At 41.6% G+C, this 18,155-nt stretch overlaps 1 protein-coding gene across 1 annotated transcript in view; it reads right to left on the bottom strand.

The window, feature by feature from the left end:
• Positions 1-18,155, bottom strand: part of Slc38a9 (solute carrier family 38 member 9) — a 78,076-nt gene that overhangs the window by 40,466 nt on the left and 19,455 nt on the right. The window contains exons 3-6 of the mRNA XM_029543930.1: positions 6,899-7,031; positions 3,743-3,864; positions 3,552-3,615; positions 2,787-2,880 (exon numbers count right to left, since the gene is read on the bottom strand). Of these exons, the coding sequence (XP_029399790.1) occupies positions 2,787-2,880; positions 3,552-3,615; positions 3,743-3,864; positions 6,899-7,031 (413 nt within the window). The remainder of the gene's footprint in view (positions 1-2,786; positions 2,881-3,551; positions 3,616-3,742; positions 3,865-6,898; positions 7,032-18,155) is intronic.

Genomic DNA, 18,155 nt, shown 5'->3' with positions numbered 1-18,155 from the left:
GGGGGGGGGTATAGGGAACTTTCGGGATAGCATTTGAAATGTAAATAAAGAAAATAATAATAATAATAATAATAATTAAAAAAAATAAGTAGGAGCAGTAAAGTACTGGCCTAGCCCCCAAATCTTGTCCAATATATGTGTTTCTATGGTTCTACTCTAATAGCATTCATATAAACATTGGGGTGTCTAGAATAAAAATAAACAACCACAAAGATAGGAAAAAACATTTTAGCCTATAAATGTCCAATCATACTGGACTCTGAAGAATACAGATACCAAGCTTATTTATAGATACAGCACAGGAAATTTTCTTTATGAATGACGGATGAGAACCATCTCCTTGATTAGCAATTGTATCATTAATGTTTGGGTGGAGAGTTTCACTGTAACTTCTCTACATGGCAGTCATGGATTTGTTTTCTCTGTGATTACACGAAGCACGGACTCCACCTTGGAGGAGTGTGGCTCCTACAAATGTCCTCTTTACTACCTTGCCAGGATGATTTCTGGAAATGACCTGTGATTTTGTGATATACTTCTTTTAAAGATGTTATATCTTCTGTATTGATCAGGAAAATCTCAATTGCTAGTTTATATGTGCAATCTCCTACATCTTTTCTAATACCTTTATGGCTATATTTTTTCATATTTTAGTTTGAATGTCATCTGGAGTATATTTTTGTATAAGGTATCATACAGTTTTTACACACACACACACACACACACACACACACACACGTGCTGCCCTGTACCCCCCCACCCACCCAACGGATACTCAGTTTAACAGGCATCAAATATGACATTAAGCTCATAAACCTGAGGTTTAAGTTTCCTTTTCCAGTCTAATTTTATAAAGATTAAACATTTTTATTCTATGTGTATGGATGTTTTGCCTGAATTTCTCTGTACCGTGTAGTCCCTGAGGTCAGAGCAAGGCATTTGATCTCCAGGGACTGGAGGTCAGAAAGCTATGAGATGTAGGTGCCAGGAACCAAACCTGGGTCCCCTAGAAGAGCAGCAAGAGTTTTTAAGCAGCAGCCACCTCTCTATCCCGTCCTCTCTTGTCTTCCTGTCTCTAAGGCAGCCGCCGCCTGCTGCTTTATTGCGGCTGCTCTGTAATCTGTCTCAGTACCTGGTCAGGGATTCTTCCACACCAGTTCTCCCCCCCCCCCCAATTTTCCTGGCTCTGTTTGAAATGGGACTGAATTTACACATGTGGCTCTTTGTGGCTCGCCATACTGAACCTTCCAAGCCACATGGCATGTTTTCCTTACTTATGCAGATTTTATTCTTTGTGTTTAGGTAGACTATATTTCCATCAAATGTGTCCTCTTGCTAAACTTTATCTACGTCCTTTAGAGTTTACTGCTGTGTTGAATGGAATAATGTTCTCTGCACTGGAGTTCTAGCTGCTGATGCTTGATCTCATAGGCAGTTAACTTTCAGATTCTTATTAGTTCTAACCGCACCAGTCAGCATTCTAATACATTCTTTTGCTGTAATTACTAGTCTGTTCTAGTTTTTATATTAGCTCAACATTCTTTGGTAAACTGATAATATGTCAGACAGCTAGGAGGGAGTCAGCATGAGCATTTCCTAGGTCTTTGTCCACTTCTTCCTCTTCCTCCTCCTCTTTCTCTTCCTCCTCTTCTCCTCCTCCTCCTCTTCTTTGACTTAAAGGGAAATAGCTTTAGGCATTTTATCAATGTAGAGCTGCTGGTCCTGGTTTTGGGATAAAGAAACTGTAAGTGTGTAAGTCGTGCCTTCCTTAGAGCTTTTCAAGATAAAGGATGCTTGCCACCATCCAATGGCTGTTTTTATGGTGGTGGTTAACGATTGATGCAACAGTGGACTTTACCTTGATTTTGTTAGTGCAGTGAACTGTGTTGGACTTCTTAATAACAAAGCATCCTCTCCCCTCACTGGAATAAACACATTTTAAACACATCCTATTTTATTATTTTTGTACACTACTGATTCAAACGTTTTGTAAGTTGGTTTATCTTTCTTTCTTTTTTTTTTTTGTCCTGTGTGGCCTTGTATTAGGCTGTGTTGATTTTGTAAAATGAACTGATGCAAGTTCATTCTTTTAAATGGAAGAGTTTAAGAAACGCAGGCATTACCTGCTCTGTAACAGTCAGAGTGCTTGCAGAGGAGGCTTTCCACAGAGACAGCCTGAAGTAAAATTCCCTACTCTCTGCATTTGTATAAAGAGCTCTTCCCTTTCAGTCAACACAAAACCCACAGGAACCAAAGGCTAAACAAACTCAACCAGGAGCTTGAATGGCTTTTAAAAAAGGCTTCTCCCAAGATCTCAAACAGTAAGTAACAATAAACTCCCCAGTGACTGAGACTCTGCTTAACTGGAGAAAGGAGCTGCTTAGATAGAAACAACTAGAGAGGTTGGTTTGCATTTCCTAATACAACTGAAGGAAAGCCATGCCTGCCTAGGCCCTAAAAGACACACACCCTAATATAAATGTCTTCTCCAAAGAATGCTCAGCTCTGAATTTCAGCGTGAGCCAGCTGGGGCCAGCAGGAGCTCAGGTCAGGGAGCTTCTATCAAAAGTTCAATCCCAGAGAACCTCACAGCAGAAGAAAAGTGACACCTTCAAGCTGTCCTTTACGCTCCATGTGTGTACTACAGCACACGCACACACATACACATACACAGACACACACAGAAAAGGTAAAAGGAGACGGATGACACATATATAGAATGTACACAGGAGGACCTGCCTCATAGGAAAGTGTTTTAGTTCCCACAACAATCTGTCTATACTTACTTATCATACTCCGTGACTTCACCACTCTATAGCAGCAGTAAAGTGTTAGAAGGCCCATCAGCACGATGACACACATCCCAGTAGTAAATCCAGCCTTTTTAAAAATAAAAAGTTGGGTTCCTTTCGTTACGTAAGAATAACTTCATATGCAATTACACTGATACCCTAAACAATTCTGACAAAAACATGGTAGTGGAAAAATAAACAGAACCATCTGCTTTTTAAAGAGAATTTTATGTAAGTAAGAAAACAAAATATAGTGATCATTCTTCTTTTACAGTGCTATTGTTGGACACAGGGCCCCATGGGAGCTCGGAAAGCACTGTCACTGAGCGACATTCCCGGCCCCAAACATAAGAGATAAAATAAAAAATTCCACTTATTTAGTTCATTTATTTACACAGGCTGGCTTAAAATTTACTATGTAGCCCAAACCGGTCTTGAACTCATGATTCTGTCGCCTTAGTTTAAGTGGTGGGATTATAGGTACAGAAAAATCCTCGGGGGTTGAAGAGACAGCCCAGCAGTTCTGAACGCATTCTGGCCTTTCAGAGCACTGAAGCCTGGTTCACTGCACCCATGTTGGGTGGCTCACAGCTGCCTGTAACCCCAGCTCCAGGAGGGTCCAACACCTCTGACCCCCATGGGCACAGGCGGTTATATGCAAATACCCACACTCAGACTTGCTCATATACATAATTAAAAATAAGAAATAATAAATCTTAAGACATTTTTAGATAAAGGTGTACTCAAAAGTTATATTACCTGTTTTATGCCCCAAGGAATACTTAGTATAGATGTTCCCATCATGGTATTCCAAATCATAAAACTGAAAGAATAATAGCAGTAACACTATGAGGTCAGGTTCCTCAAGCACTTTAATTAAGACAGACATAAACAGCCAGTTATCTTCACTCACACAGTTTAATTCATGCTCCAAGAAGTAGTTTACTCACATAGTAACTAAGCTTGTGTTTTTACCATAGCCTTCGGTGTAACTCTTAAGTTTATAGGCAGAGCCCAATGGACTATACACATAGCATTCCTCCGGAGCAGGAACTACATGGTCTGGAGCAATCTTGGGGAAAAGAAAAGAGAAACATCAGAACCAATGTATGGACAAAAAGGATGTTTTCTGTTGATTAAAGAAACTGACTAGACACACTTCTCGGATTTACATGGGTCTGGAACAGCTGGGGGCTCTGCTTGATGGGTTCCTCTGAGGACGGCTGCCAGTGAGATTCTTGACTATTACACATCTCCCTTCCTGTCTCAAAGGTGTGATTCTCCTGCCTCTGCTGCATGAGTGTTGAGATTATAAAAAGCTACCAGCATGCATATCTTTAAGACACATCTTAATATATGTTTCTAAGTCTCATAAGCATTTAGCATTATGCATCCATGATTAGTTTTTCAAATATATCAGCAGGTATAAAGGAAGAACACGTTATTTCTATCATCAAAGTACTTTTCGCATTCATGTAGGAAGCCAATAATTAAAGAAACCTCCAAGGAGGAGGCTGCCCTCAATTGAGGAGCTTTTCAAGAACAAAGTGGTGTCTACCTAACTCGGAGGTGAAGATGGTCATAGAAGAAACAGACAGGGATCTCAGACTAAAGAATTGAGGTGCCAGTGAACAGTAAGTAAAGAAATCGACCATGACTTCGTGCTGTTTCTTATTTGAGAGTAAAGTTAACAGTCTCAAGCTGTCTCGAATTCCAGTTGGACACATGAAGCAATTAGATGAGATTAGGAGGCACAGTCCAATTCAGTGTCCAACTCTGTGCTGTACTATCTCACGGGTGAGCAAGGAGGACCTGGGGAGGCTTGAGGGAAGGGCTGGAGTACGAGGCCTTAGTGGGGAAAAAGGGGCATGGGGTATGAGCACAGAGATGGCATAGCTTTCTCTTTTAATGCAATACAACTAGTGGTGACTTTGTAGGGAAGAATATCCCGAATGCTATGCATGGTGCGGATTCAGGAACAGCTGGATCCTAGAGACACAGATAAAAATACAGATGAAAACTGTGGTTTTCCTTCTCTTTCTTTACTTTGCTCTATGACCTAGATAATATTTCCTTCTCCCATAAGCAAAGAAAACGTGCATGACTATGTATGCCCCATCAAGAAGGAAAAACAGTGTAGCTGACAAAATGAATTGGAAAAACAAAATAACAACAACAACAACAAAACAAATTAAATAAAAACTTATAAGGAACATGGTTCAATACAAGGTAGAAAAATTCTGGTTGTGGTCTCACACTGACCTATATACAAAATGGAGGAATAAACCTATTCCATGTACACCTCACCTAATCCTGTGCCCTGTGTTAGCCTCTGGGTCTGGCTCATGCATGGGAAGATGTGGAGGATGGGGTGGGAAGAGTGGCAGATGCTTAGGAGGCATGTGAACAGACAGGATCACTCCGTGGCAGTGGCGTAGGGCAGCATTTTCATCTGAACGTTCTCGTGACACACAGGCTCTTGCTGACATACAGCCCATGCTTCCCTGGCTCCGACTAAGCCCTGCACAGAGCCTTTTTGCTAAGCCCTCAGTGGTACTGACAAAGCTGCTCTGTAGACATGTGCGTTTAGTAGCAAGGACACAGGGGATGCTGGCAGGCAGCTGTCCCCTTCCCAGCTTAGAGTAACAATAACAGCATTGCTTCCATAAATGAAGAGGCTTTACTCTATGTACAGTGAATTATTGTTCTCCAAAACACACCGTGAGGGAAAGTGATTTGGGGATTTTTAGAATATGAGTGTGGACATTTATACAAATTCATTAGAAATGGAGAGATCACATTAACCTTGGCAACTGGTTAGATGTACTAGTCGTCTATCTCAGTGTCAGTTAGCAGAGGGCTAGGACTCAGTGCACAGTGTTGACTTAACTTCCAGGCAGTGCTGTTCATCCAGCCCCAGATGATATCTCTGAAGCCTGCTCCTAAAAGTACAGCCTCTGGAGAGTCTGACTCAGACTGGGACCTCAAAGGCCCCAAGGATTTACATAATTCTATAATGCACTTCACCATCACTACTAATGTAAAGGGCCCGTGGGGCAGGTAAAAAATAAAAAAATAATAATAATAAAACTACGAAAACTGATCCTACATATAGCATTTCATAAGTTTTTGCTTGCCATCTTAGAGCAGGTATGGTGGCTTGTGCTATAAGCCAAGGAGATAAGGCAGGAAGCTCGGCTTTAAGGTCACTCTCCACACACACAGCATTGGAGGTCAGCTTGGACTTCATGAGATGCTGTCCAGATAAGCAGAGTCAAGGAGGTCTGCATGCTGACTTCCCACAGCCATTGTGGGGCTACATCAGACAGCCATGGCCAGGTGGTCCCCGCTCCTCCCTGGCAGGCATCCAGTGAAGGTCAGAGGCTGGGTCCTTTTGAATTCTAAGACCCATTTTAACCATATTTTTTAAGCTTTCAAATTTCTGAGTGTCTCACATATGATCACCATTATAAGCAACAGATTACTCACATATTTTAAAATTCTAAAATATAAGGCAGAATTTAGTCAATCATGACCCATAATGTAAATTTGGCCTTTATTGAATTTGTAGCCCTTTCCTAATAATTCCTTAAACGTTTATAAGACAAAACAATGAACTGTGATAGTATGTGACCTGCATAAGCCTTTTATTTATAAAAGAACAGTACTAAACAGGAAACGATCAGGTATGTGTATGAATAAAGTTGTTTCTTATTCCTATAGAAAATGTATATAAATAATTTTTCTTTGTAGCTTCAAATTTAGAAGTTAAATTTAAAGACTAGCCAGAATCTTATGTTTTTATCTTATCTGCTATTTCAAAAGCAATTTGTCTTCCTCAGAGCTTTTGGTATCTGAGATAAGAAAAAATTAAAAATCAAAGCTCCAAGCTATTGTCAAACAGAGCGTTCCCAATGTCTCTACTCTAGGGCAGATAAGAATGAACAAGCCTGAAACACATATTAACTACTATTGCTCTGACTCTGAATGATGCTATCTTTGGACTCCTCTAGTGAAAAGTTCAACCCCTGGGAGTTGCCCTGGTTTTGGTGTTTACTGTTCATTACAACTGAACTCTAGACAAGCAGCAGAGCTTCCCTTCTTACCAGTGCCTTGTCTGCAGGAGTGGTGAGCCGGCTGTAGTAATGAATCCTCTTGTTCATAGCAGCAGCATGGTCGCTAACCCTCTGAATGACATCATTCACATTGACAATGTTGGTAGGCTCTATATAGAAAGGCCTAGAGAAGGGAATATATACTTGACAAAAAACGTTCAGGCAAAAATTCTGGAAGTCAGCCATTGTAGAGAATAATCTCTTGTCCTCCATGTGAAACGGGGCACACTAAGGAAAGGCATTCACTTCTCACTTTTGGTGGGAAAAGAAAATGTCACAGAAGAAGTATTATCCTACCTACAAAATACAGCTCTTGTCTCATGATACTTTTACTTTAAACACACTTGAAGCTTAAGGAAATTTACCAACAGAGGAGAGGTAGCAGAAAACACTAGAGAGGTCATTAAAGAGAAATTTGGCAAAGGAAAACAAAATGTATCAGCTGTTGGTCTCCAACAATTTAAGTTAGATAGAAACTGCTTTGATTAGGTTTTTAAAATACTCTGGCACTAAATCAGAGAAATTATAGACAAAATGTTCTTTTACTGAAGAGTCTCCACTCCTTCCTCTATAAGCCAAAGTTATTTCCTTTGAAAAACAAAATTCCTATTTCTCAGCTCATGTCCTAATGACCAGTGACCTCAACCACTTTCTCTGTGTGGGGATCCAAACTGGATCAAATGGAACATGGCAGCACTATAGAGTTTTGCCTCATGTACTTTTCTTGGATCTTGGTAACATACTCTAATGTCCTATTATTTATGTTTGTTTCCTTCCTCACTCTGTCCTGATGAACTGCAGATTCTAGTTTTCAATCATCATCTCCAGCCAGCCCTTCAGGGCTGTTCTGAAACTCCCTCATTTGTTTTCTAAGTTTCCCATAATGAGCACTCCAGAATGGAGAGACAAGGTAGAATCACATTGCTCTGCCAAGTCTCAGACTCTTTGAAGTAGGAAATAGCACTGTGCCCCCAACTGTGGTTGTTACTCTTCCACCTTATACATTGGTAAAAATAATGGGAAAACAAAAGAAAACAAACCCCCAAGAAATTTTAATTTCTGCTATTTTTCTAACAAACTCTCATTACCTAAGAAACGGTAGTTGAGTTTAGCCTTCTAACTGACATACAGAACATTTGAGTCACTTGCTATTCATTCTCCATGACAACATAGTCAATTTCATGAATAGTAACAAGAGCATTTATAAGAGTAAATCCATGGGCAGAGAGATCAACACAGCATATCAAACATACTGGCAAATGCATTAAGTGCTATTAATAAATTATAAGGGGGATATAGCAAAAGTGAGTGGCCTGGAGGCTAAACAATTACTACATATATATTTGGTAGCCTAGTATAACCACCATTCTCTCAAAAGTGTTACAATATGATATATTATTTCTACTTCTACCGTGATAGTGATTCTTAAGGTGATGTAAAAATATTGATATCTGAGGGCTAGGGTCCAGTTAGTAAAGTGCTTGCTGCACAGTGTGAGGAACTGCAATTAGATCTGCAGGACACACAGGCAAGCACAGAGACATGACTTTAACCCCACATCTGGGGAGGAGGTAGAAACAGGTGAAGCACCAGAGCCCACTGGCTAGCCAATCTAGGCACGCGCGTGTACACACACACACACACACACACACACACACACACACACACACACACGCACGCACACGCGCACACGCGTGCGCGCACACACACACACGCACGCACGTGCACACACGCACACGCGCGCGCGCGCGCACACACACACACACACACACACACACACACACACACACACGCACAGGCATGCACACAGGCATCTTGGAGATACTACATTAGGGAGCTCACACTCTACAGGATTTCCCGGCAGGATCCGAGCCCCACAAAACTCAAGAATGCTAACTTTAGGCAGATACTTTGGCTACTAAAGGACTAAGATTGATAAAAAGAGGTATAGCTATTCTTCTTGTCGCTGTTTACTCTGGCATTCAATGACATTAACATCCAACCACTAGGTTGGCTTGAAGGTCTGCTAAAAAGCAGTCCGGGAAGTGTTAGACCTTGGCTCCTGTCTCTGGCTGGTGTGTTAACTGTACCAGTTTAGTTGGCTTGGGTACTCTGAGAACAGAATGGCTTTGAAAGCTTTTCTTTTCCAACCATTTTCATCGAGATGTTGAGTGCCTGTTCAAACAAATATTTTGGAATTTTTTCAAAACAGATTCTCTTTAAAAATATACAATTCAGCATATTTTTGGTGAATTATTAGAAACACATTTTAGAAAGTGAAAATATGAACTTTACTTAAAACACTTTAAACATGAAGAACACTACATAGAGGATAATGTTCAGACTTAATGTTAAAGACTTAAGAGCTTTTATCTTTGAACTCTCAATTGTGCCTATCAGGGTCACTTGCCATTTGACACGCAGTTCAGCTGTACCCAATGAGAACAAAGAGGACATATCTGTCTCATCTTGTAAATAGTTACGCTCATGCCAAAGCAAAAGAGTTTTAATTTGGAGCAAAATTTACAACATATTTTAAAATGTGATTCAATTCTCATATATTCATTTAATACACACATAAACAACGAAACCACATTGCTGCTAACACCTTTTTTAGAGTGTACTCCTTAAATTCCTTAAAATCTTTTGGCTTTTCAATCTGTCTCCACCCTTCTACTGCCAAGCCACGCTCCTGTGAGGTTTAGTAACAACTCTATGACTCATGGCAAGGCTCATACCCAGTATGAAAATCTTGATCTGAAATTGCCCAGTTATTCACATCCCCATGGAAGTTGAGGTGCTCTAACACCTGACAGACAGGTTGGGGTAATTTATTAACACAAAACAAAAACAAACAAAAATAACAAGGCAATCAAGTATTCCAAAAATGTTATTCAGATACACTTTCAAATAATGAGCCACTGTACTTGCTTCTACCTACTTGGTAAAACGCTTTGTCTACCAGAAAGCTTCTTAGTACACAGGGCAGAAAAAGAAATTACTCAGGCCACTGCACCTAGAAAGTCCTGCTGCTAGAGAATGCTGGTGAGGGCTGACCCCCTGATGTGTTTCTTACTTCCTCTGAAGCCCAAAGATCATCATCTCTTTACAAACTCCTGCCCTACAACCCAGCTTGAAGCACAGTTGCCAAGGCTGAGCTTATATAAGCTTGTCTACTTTGGCTAGTTTATTTAGAAGTGGTTTTCAAATTTATTATATAAACATTATTTAAGTTCCAATCAAGTATTCTGCATTTGTGCTAGGCATCAAACAGTGAATAGAACACCGAACCACAATAACCTGCTGCAGAGATATATAAATAAGTGGCGTAGACCCAGAGGGAAATAAAAACCAAGTGTTTCATGCAACAATGGGAGCAAGGCAATTAGTAGGGCTGTGTGATGCTTGGGTTATGTGGGGAATAAGGTAAGGCACATAGAAGAGGGAATTACATCATCTGGCAGACTGTCGAGGAACTTATAGTTAAGTTGAATCTTAGACAGATATGGTCAATAGGAGAAAAAAGTGTTTCAAAGAATGGAAGACTAGGGCTGTAACTCACAGGCTCAGCATGTGTAAAGCCTTGGGTTCACTCCCTGTACACACCCAGACACATACAGACACACACACACACACACACACACACACACACACATAACACAACACATGGGAGTGGAGGGTGAAGAGAGAGAATCAAAAAGTATGAGATATATTTTAAAACACACATTGGTCAGTGTATGAAGATTTTCACATGCTAACACAGGATTTAATCTAAAGGAAGGAAGCCATTGCATCTGTTTCTTTGACAGATTACTTCTCAAATCTCTAATTCTTAAATGTGAGGTATCCTAGAGTTCTCAGAAGAGTTCTCTTCTGTGGTCACATTCCACCGGCCGGTTCTTGCGACTTGCATCCATACAGATACTGGCTATACTGACGTATGCTGTCCAGACTGAAAGCCTGGCTTGTGTATCATACTGTTCCCCACTGGGCCTCCCTTATCCCACATGTAGGCCTTGAGTGCTCACATGAGCCTCACCGATCCTCAAACACTGCATATGCGCACACAGCTTCTTCAGGACCTTCGCTATTCATTTCAGGTAAAACAAACTCTACAGACCTTTCATCTAGATTCCCGCACAGCTTATCTATCACCTCTTTCAGCTCTTTCCTAAGCTGTCCCTTTCTCATCACAGCCTTTGATGATTCTGGTCATCACGTCGAAACCTCAACCCCTCGTTGACACTCTTGCTATCCACCTCTGCAGCAGATCTTCTCCTTGGCAGCTACGACACCTAATATGATGGACAAATATTAATTTTTGGTTCCCTCTGGTAAAATGCCAGCTCTACAAGGGTAGGGCTTGTTGCTGTCATTTTGGTCACGAGCACATTCATAGAGCCAATAACTGTATTTGGCATGTTACAGCACCTGTACAAAAGGCGCAAAGTGGGGGTTGGTGGTTTATCTCAGTGGTAGTGTGTTTTAAAAAATGTGGCAAGGGAATACAGGATACACCAGTACTTTAAGGAAAATATGTGTGCACATTGTGTAGGTGTGAACATGTGTGTGTATGATGTATGTGCTTGGAGCCCAGAAGCTGACATAGGAGGTCTTCTTCAGTCAGACGTCATGTTCGTTTTGGAGATGACGAACCTGGAGCTCATCAGTGTGGCTAGACTGAGCTCTAGAGAGCTGACTGTCCCCAGTCTGAGCCTCCTAGAGGTGGGGTCACAGATGCCTGCCACTGCCCCAGCTTTTATGTGGTGCTAGGGATCCAAACTCATGGTTTCATGCCTGAGTGCAAGCACTTCATGGAATCGGCCATCTTTCCAGATCCAAGGGAAAATTATCTTGAAATAACTTTAGATTGCAACACAGAAATTGGAGGAGTACCAAATGTTGCACAAACTGAGCAGCAACCCTTAGGAACACTAAGCAGTTCCAAATATACCCTGTTAGCTATGAACGCACCCAGAGCTTTCTCTTTGTTTCCCAGTGCCCAGTGAGCCTTCCTATTGAAACCTGGGATGTGCTGGGTCCAGAAGGGTGCTGAGATCTTCCTGTAGTGTTTAGAGATCCGCCCATGCAGCGCCCACAGAAGCTAGGTAACTCTTCCGAGTTGGAAGAGGGTCGTTCAGTACACTAACTCTTCTTCCCCCATAGTAAGATATGCCACCTATTGAGGGCTCCCTCTTTATCAGTGTGTGTGTGCATGTGTGTGTGCGCGCATGCGTGTGTGTGTGTGTGTGTGTGTGTGTGTGTGTGAGAGAGAGAGAGAGAGAGAGAGAGGGGGGGGGTGCATTGTCTCTGTGTGTGTTTGGAGCACAGACGGGAGCTTGAATGTAGAGATAAAATGAACACAGAGGGTGTTAGGAATGAAGAGGGACACAGAAGAGTACAAGAGAAGAGAGAAGAGGTCGGGGAGACTACATACTGATTGGAACCACAGTAACAGTATTATACCAACAATACCAGTATTTTGAGCTTTAGCAAACATCTGGAGCAAGGTGGCTCATGTCTGCAATCCTAGTACTCAGGCGGATGTGGCAGAAAGACTGTGGAGTCTGAGGCTGGCCTGGGTTATGCAATGAGTTCCAGGCCAGCTTGTGCTACAGACAGAGGCTTGTCGAAAAACTAACCAACAAGAACAAAAATTATGCGAAATACCGAAATATACAAATAGTATTTCAAGTACTAAGTGTAAAAGAAAATTACCAGTAAACTTCAACAATTCCACATAATTACTAGATGAGATTGAAATGAGTTTGAAATCAGCCTAAATAATTGTTATGATGTTATTTTAGAAAAGCATATTGAAGGCTTGTTAAAGTGACCTTTTACTATACTGTTAGTATATACCACCCAATTTTTATCAGCATTGCTTATTCTTATAATTAAAAGTTTCTGTGGTATATGTTAACTTATACGATATATGAAATAAAATGTAAGGAAGTAAATGTGTAAATTTGCAAATGAATGAGTGCATGGACACACACATTTATATGCAGTCCAATTTTCAGGATTGCTAGTGTTATTTTTTTCTTAAATTATGTATTTATTTATTTTACGTGTATGAGTGTTTTGCCTGTATGTCTGTCTGTCTGTGTACCACATGAGTGCCTGGTGCCCATGGAGACCAGAAAGGGTGCTGGTTCCCCTGGGACTGACATTTTGGACAGTTGTGAGAGGTCATGGGGTGCTAGGGAATTGAACCTGTGTACTTTGGAAGAGCAGCCAGGCTCTTCAGCATCATGCTCTCTTTCCAGACGCACCTGGTACTTTAAACGGAGGAGAATATCGTGATGAAGGAGATTTAGAAATGTAAATGCTAAGAAACACTTGGTTGGAGGTTATAAATTCCCCATTGTAGAATTCCAAGTTGTTAACTTAGTTGCAAGTAAACATCTTCATCAAAAACATATGGCAAAGAACTTGAACTGAAAGTTAATTCTCAGGCCCATAATATTATCCTAATTAAGTACAGATCTGACTAAGAATGAATTCCAAAATTATTTTGATGCAACTCATGTTTCAAATTTTGGCTCTCAAAAATGCCATAGACGAATGTTTTAATTCTGAAATAGAAATGCAAGGGTTCAGTTTTTATCTTCTTTTTCAGTACTTCATGGGAAAAGGGCAAGAGAGTCAGATAAGCAGAAGAAATGTCACAACCAAGTTCAGATGGTAGGTGTACCTGTGGGTCACCCCCACATGTCTTTGTTTTTCTCTAGTTGATATCAACAGCGATGCCCTGCTCCACCTCAGCTTGCGCTTAAAGAAGGTGATCCCATACAAGACATGGTGAGTGACAGTCCCCGAAAGGAGATCAGGAACATGGGAACTTCAAGCAGCTCCTCCTTACCCACTATGTGTGAATGACAAAACAAATCGAAACAGTCTTAAGTACACACCATAATTGCAAGGGGTATTGATGTAATGTTCTGAAACAAAGTGCTTGTTTCCATTATAAATAGAGTAGACTTCTGACGTCAGGGCCATGATAAATCAGCCAAAAAATTCTCAAAGTATTAAGCTACCAGTCTTTGTAATCTAAATATTCCACAGTGGAGCGTGTGTGGAAGGGAGGAGTAGGGAATACAAACATGATAGGCTAGCGGCTACCATTTTAACCAAAAGTTAACCAAATTTTAGTATTGACCTGAACTACTTTTCTTTCTTTAGAAACTTGACATATTGGAAGAATTGAGAATAAACACACACACACACACACACACACACACACACACACACACACAGAGAGAGAGAGAGAGAGAGAGAGAGAGCGCACAATTGGAAGAGACAGAGACAGAGAAAGAGGAAAACATCTTGCTTTTAATTTCTATATATGGTACTAAAGTTGCCTTTAAAAATGTGCTACTCTCTCGGGAGGCAGAGGCAGGCAGATTTCTGAGTTTGAGGCCAGCCTGGTCTACAAAGTGAGTTCCAGGACAGCCAGGGCTATACAGAGAAACCCTGTCTCGAACCCCCCCCCATCTCCCCCCAAAATGCTACCCTATGTAGCAGCTGTACAGCTTGGTTTTCATGTGGGCCTCCTAACAGCAGGAGCAGGAGCTGTATCTGACTCTGTTGCCTGCCTTTGGATCCCTGTCCCCTAACTGGGCTGCCTTGCCTTGACACAATAGGAGAAAATACTCCTACTGTAACTTGCTATGCCTAGGAGGGATTATATTATATCCATGGGAAGCCTCTATTTTTCTAAGCCTTGTCTGAGAAAAGGGAGGACGAGAGGATGGCGGAGAGGAAAGATGAGGAGAGAAGAGAGGAAGCTGTGACTGGGATGTAAAGTAAATTAATAAAAAATATGCTGCCTATGTGGCCTTGAACTTCTAGTTCAGACAACTGCCACTTACCTGGCCTGCCTTTGCCATTTTACTGTCATGATTCAGAAATGGAAAAACAAAACTCTGAACAGCTTTAAACACATCACTGAAGAAAATGAGCCTCTTAATCATTCCCCTTAACCATTTCTGAAGGATTTCTTTATTTTGCCCGCATGTATGTCTGTGCACTGTATGTGTGCCTGGTATTCTTGGAGGCCAGAAGAGGCTGCCAGTGAGCTGAAACTTGAACCTGGTTCCTCAATAGGAACAAGAGCTCTGAGCCACCTCCCCAGCCTGTCTCCCTTAGTCTTCCTCAGAACCTATGTTCCCCCTCAGGGACTCCTCAGAACTGGAGCAGGACTTCCTGCAGGACATTATCAGATTTATGTCAGGGAGCAGCTATATAAGTCTTTCCTTAGAGATGTTAATCATCTAGGCCTCGTTCAGCTTAGACTCTTACAGCTTGCTCAGAGTAGTACCAGCCCAGCTCCCACCCCAAGCCGTTCTCAACCTGTGTGTCATGACCCCCTTGGGGGTCACATATAATATATCCTGCATATCAGATATTTACATTATGATTCATGATAATAGAAAAAGTACAGTTATGGAGTAGCAACAAAATAATGTCATGGCTGGGGGGGTCACCACAACATGAGGACCCTGTGTTAAAGGGTCATAGCGTTCGGAGGGCTGGGAACACTGCTCTAGCCCTCAGCAGTACAAGTAGCACCAGCATGAACATCCAGTACGCTATGATTCCACGGGGTCCTTGGGAATGCTGGCCCAGAATGGGTTTAACTAGCATTTCCCGGGTGAAAAATAAATTTTGAAGACACACACGTATTTTTTTAACCACTGAGTCATCCTGCTTCAATATTTTCGATAGAAGGAAACACCAGATGTACAAAGCATCTAGCACACAGTGGGAACTTAGTGTTTGCTGGCAATAAGAAGGAATGAAGAAAGAAAGGGAAATGAGAAAGAAAAGAGGACAAGAGAGGAAAATATAAAAGAGGAAGGCAGAGAAGATCAGAGAGACACACACGCAAACAGGGAAGGGCTTACGGAAGCCACACTCCTATGTGATTTAAATTCCCATCGACCAGGCTCACATACACTTTATATACTACAGCATCACAGAAAGGCAGATCCCAGGACAGTCTTAGCAATGCTTGCTTCTGTGTGATGGGATTGCGTTTCGTTATGCTTCCAGGTTTTAGTCAAAAGCTTTTGTATGATCCTCCTCCCAAACCTTCCTAATCAGAAACGAAACAAAACAAAACAGAATAAGAAAGAGGGGAGAAGGAAGGAAGAAAATGAAAATGATCCTACAGAAGCACAGGTGATTTAAACAAAAATTTTAGGAAAGCCAGTTTATCATTTGATATCGTGTTTGTATCTAAATCAGGAAAGTAATGTATCTCATCAGAAAAGTATTATACTGTAGATAATGTAAATATTGTTGACGAGATAATTGCTGGTGCACACCAGCAATATTTACACAGGGGACAGTACTCAGTAGTACAGCATTTGCTTAGCATGTATCAGGCTCTGGATTCAATCTGAACACTGCAAAACTAACTAAATGACTCAGCACCATTCTGGTGCATGGCTGAGAAACATGCAAGAACAATGGACATGTGCATTTTGGTTCTGATTCCTTTTGATCTTTACATAAGACAGAATAACAATCACACATGGTATTATTTTCTAAGTTTTTTCTTTGATGCTTTAAGAAAGGTCTCTGTAGCTCAGACTGGTCTGAAACTCATAATCCTCTTGCCTCCCAGCTCCCAAGTGCTGGCATTGCAGGCTGTGCCACCGTGCGTCATGACATGACATGACATGACATGACATGTATGCAGCTTCCTCTGAGAACATTATCTTTAATGTGCATGAGATTCGTCTCGTTCCCCAGTGGTGGGATCACAAGCACGTGTCACTGCACCAACCTCCTCATGGGGTTTCTGGGGATCAAAATCAGGGTTTCATGCTTGTAAGGAGCGGACTTCACAGACTACGCTATCTTCCTAAGACCCAGACCCATTTTACCTACATTATTAGCATCTGGCTTTTAATCTGTTGAAAGCCATCTTGACTCTCTTGTTACCACTACTGGCTTCAAGCTTAGGTGGTGCTATTATATCACACCCACAAATCCCTTCTGACTACACTCTTGACCTAACACTGACCAGACAGGTAAGGGTTTTTTGTTTTTGTTTGCCTTAACTCTTCATTAACTCTTCATACCTTTTCTGCTCAACAAAGTAACTTTGACTTGACCCGGTGGAGTATCAATTGCCTCCCAAAGCTCCCTCGGTCTTTGGGCCTCTCTCACTGATGTCAGTGAGAGAGGGAGAAAGTACAGTAAGGTACAACCAACTTCCCGGGAGTGGGAAGAAAACAAAACAGACACGCAAACACCTCAGAGCTGATAGATCGCAAGGGCTAAACTCATGTGAGCAGGTACCGACTGAAGGGGAAAAGTTTAAAAAGATATCTAGGGGAGAGGGAGAGAAGGAAAAAGGCACTGAAACCAAGAATTTGAGAGAATAAGAGGATTCCGATGAGACTAGGAAAAGAACTTCATCTAATGAAGTAACAAAGTCACATACAAATTTAAGGTGCCTCTAACACTAAGACCAAGAACTTTTTTCCTTAAGCATTTGGCAAAATATAGTTCTTTGAGGGGAAAAACATAAGAGGAGAAGGTATGTAAGTAAGTAGGGAAGTATGAAGGGAAGTATAAAGTAAGAAGGGAAAGTATGGAGGAGAGTGGGCCAAGGGGGGAAAAGGGAAGAGAGAGCAGAGGAGACAGGGCGGGGGAGAGATGGGTTTGATGGAGAGGGTAATACAATTTGTACATTTGCCCCAGCATAGAGATACCAGGGACAGCTGAGGTCCTGTTCATCTATTTATGACTGCTTGGTGGCAAGCTCTTCATCCTGTAATTCATGGTAGCTTAGCACATTAGCCCTCCTGGGAAAATCGATTTCTCTTTTTCTCCCCCTCCCCTTCCTGTTTTCAGGAAGTTTAAGATCAAATTTAGGGCCTTGTGCATGCTAAGAACATTGTCACCCATTGCCTGAATTCTCATTTCTGTTGCATATATAATCCCGAACTATAAAATCATCAAGCACCGGGTAACCACTTCCAGTTGCTGCCATAGTCCAGCATCTACTAAACATTTTACCCTGCCTTGGGATACTGTTGAGTCTTCCTCTCTCCTAGAGCCACAAATACCCCCCTGGACTGGCTGGTTTTGTGTCAACTTGACACAGCTGGAGTTATCACAGAGAAAGGAGTTTCAGTTGGGGAAATGCCCCCATGAGATCCAGCTGTGGGGCATTTTCTCAATTAGTGATCAAGGGGGAGAGGCCCCTTGTGGGTGGTGCCATCTCTGG

The sequence above is a fragment of the Mus pahari genome, chromosome 11 (genome assembly GCF_900095145.1).
Source record: "Mus pahari chromosome 11, PAHARI_EIJ_v1.1, whole genome shotgun sequence".
In the NCBI taxonomy this organism is placed as follows: domain Eukaryota; kingdom Metazoa; phylum Chordata; class Mammalia; order Rodentia; family Muridae; genus Mus; species Mus pahari.
The sequence above is the reverse complement of the archived record's forward strand: the minus strand, read 5'-3'. Positions and strand labels throughout refer to the sequence as shown.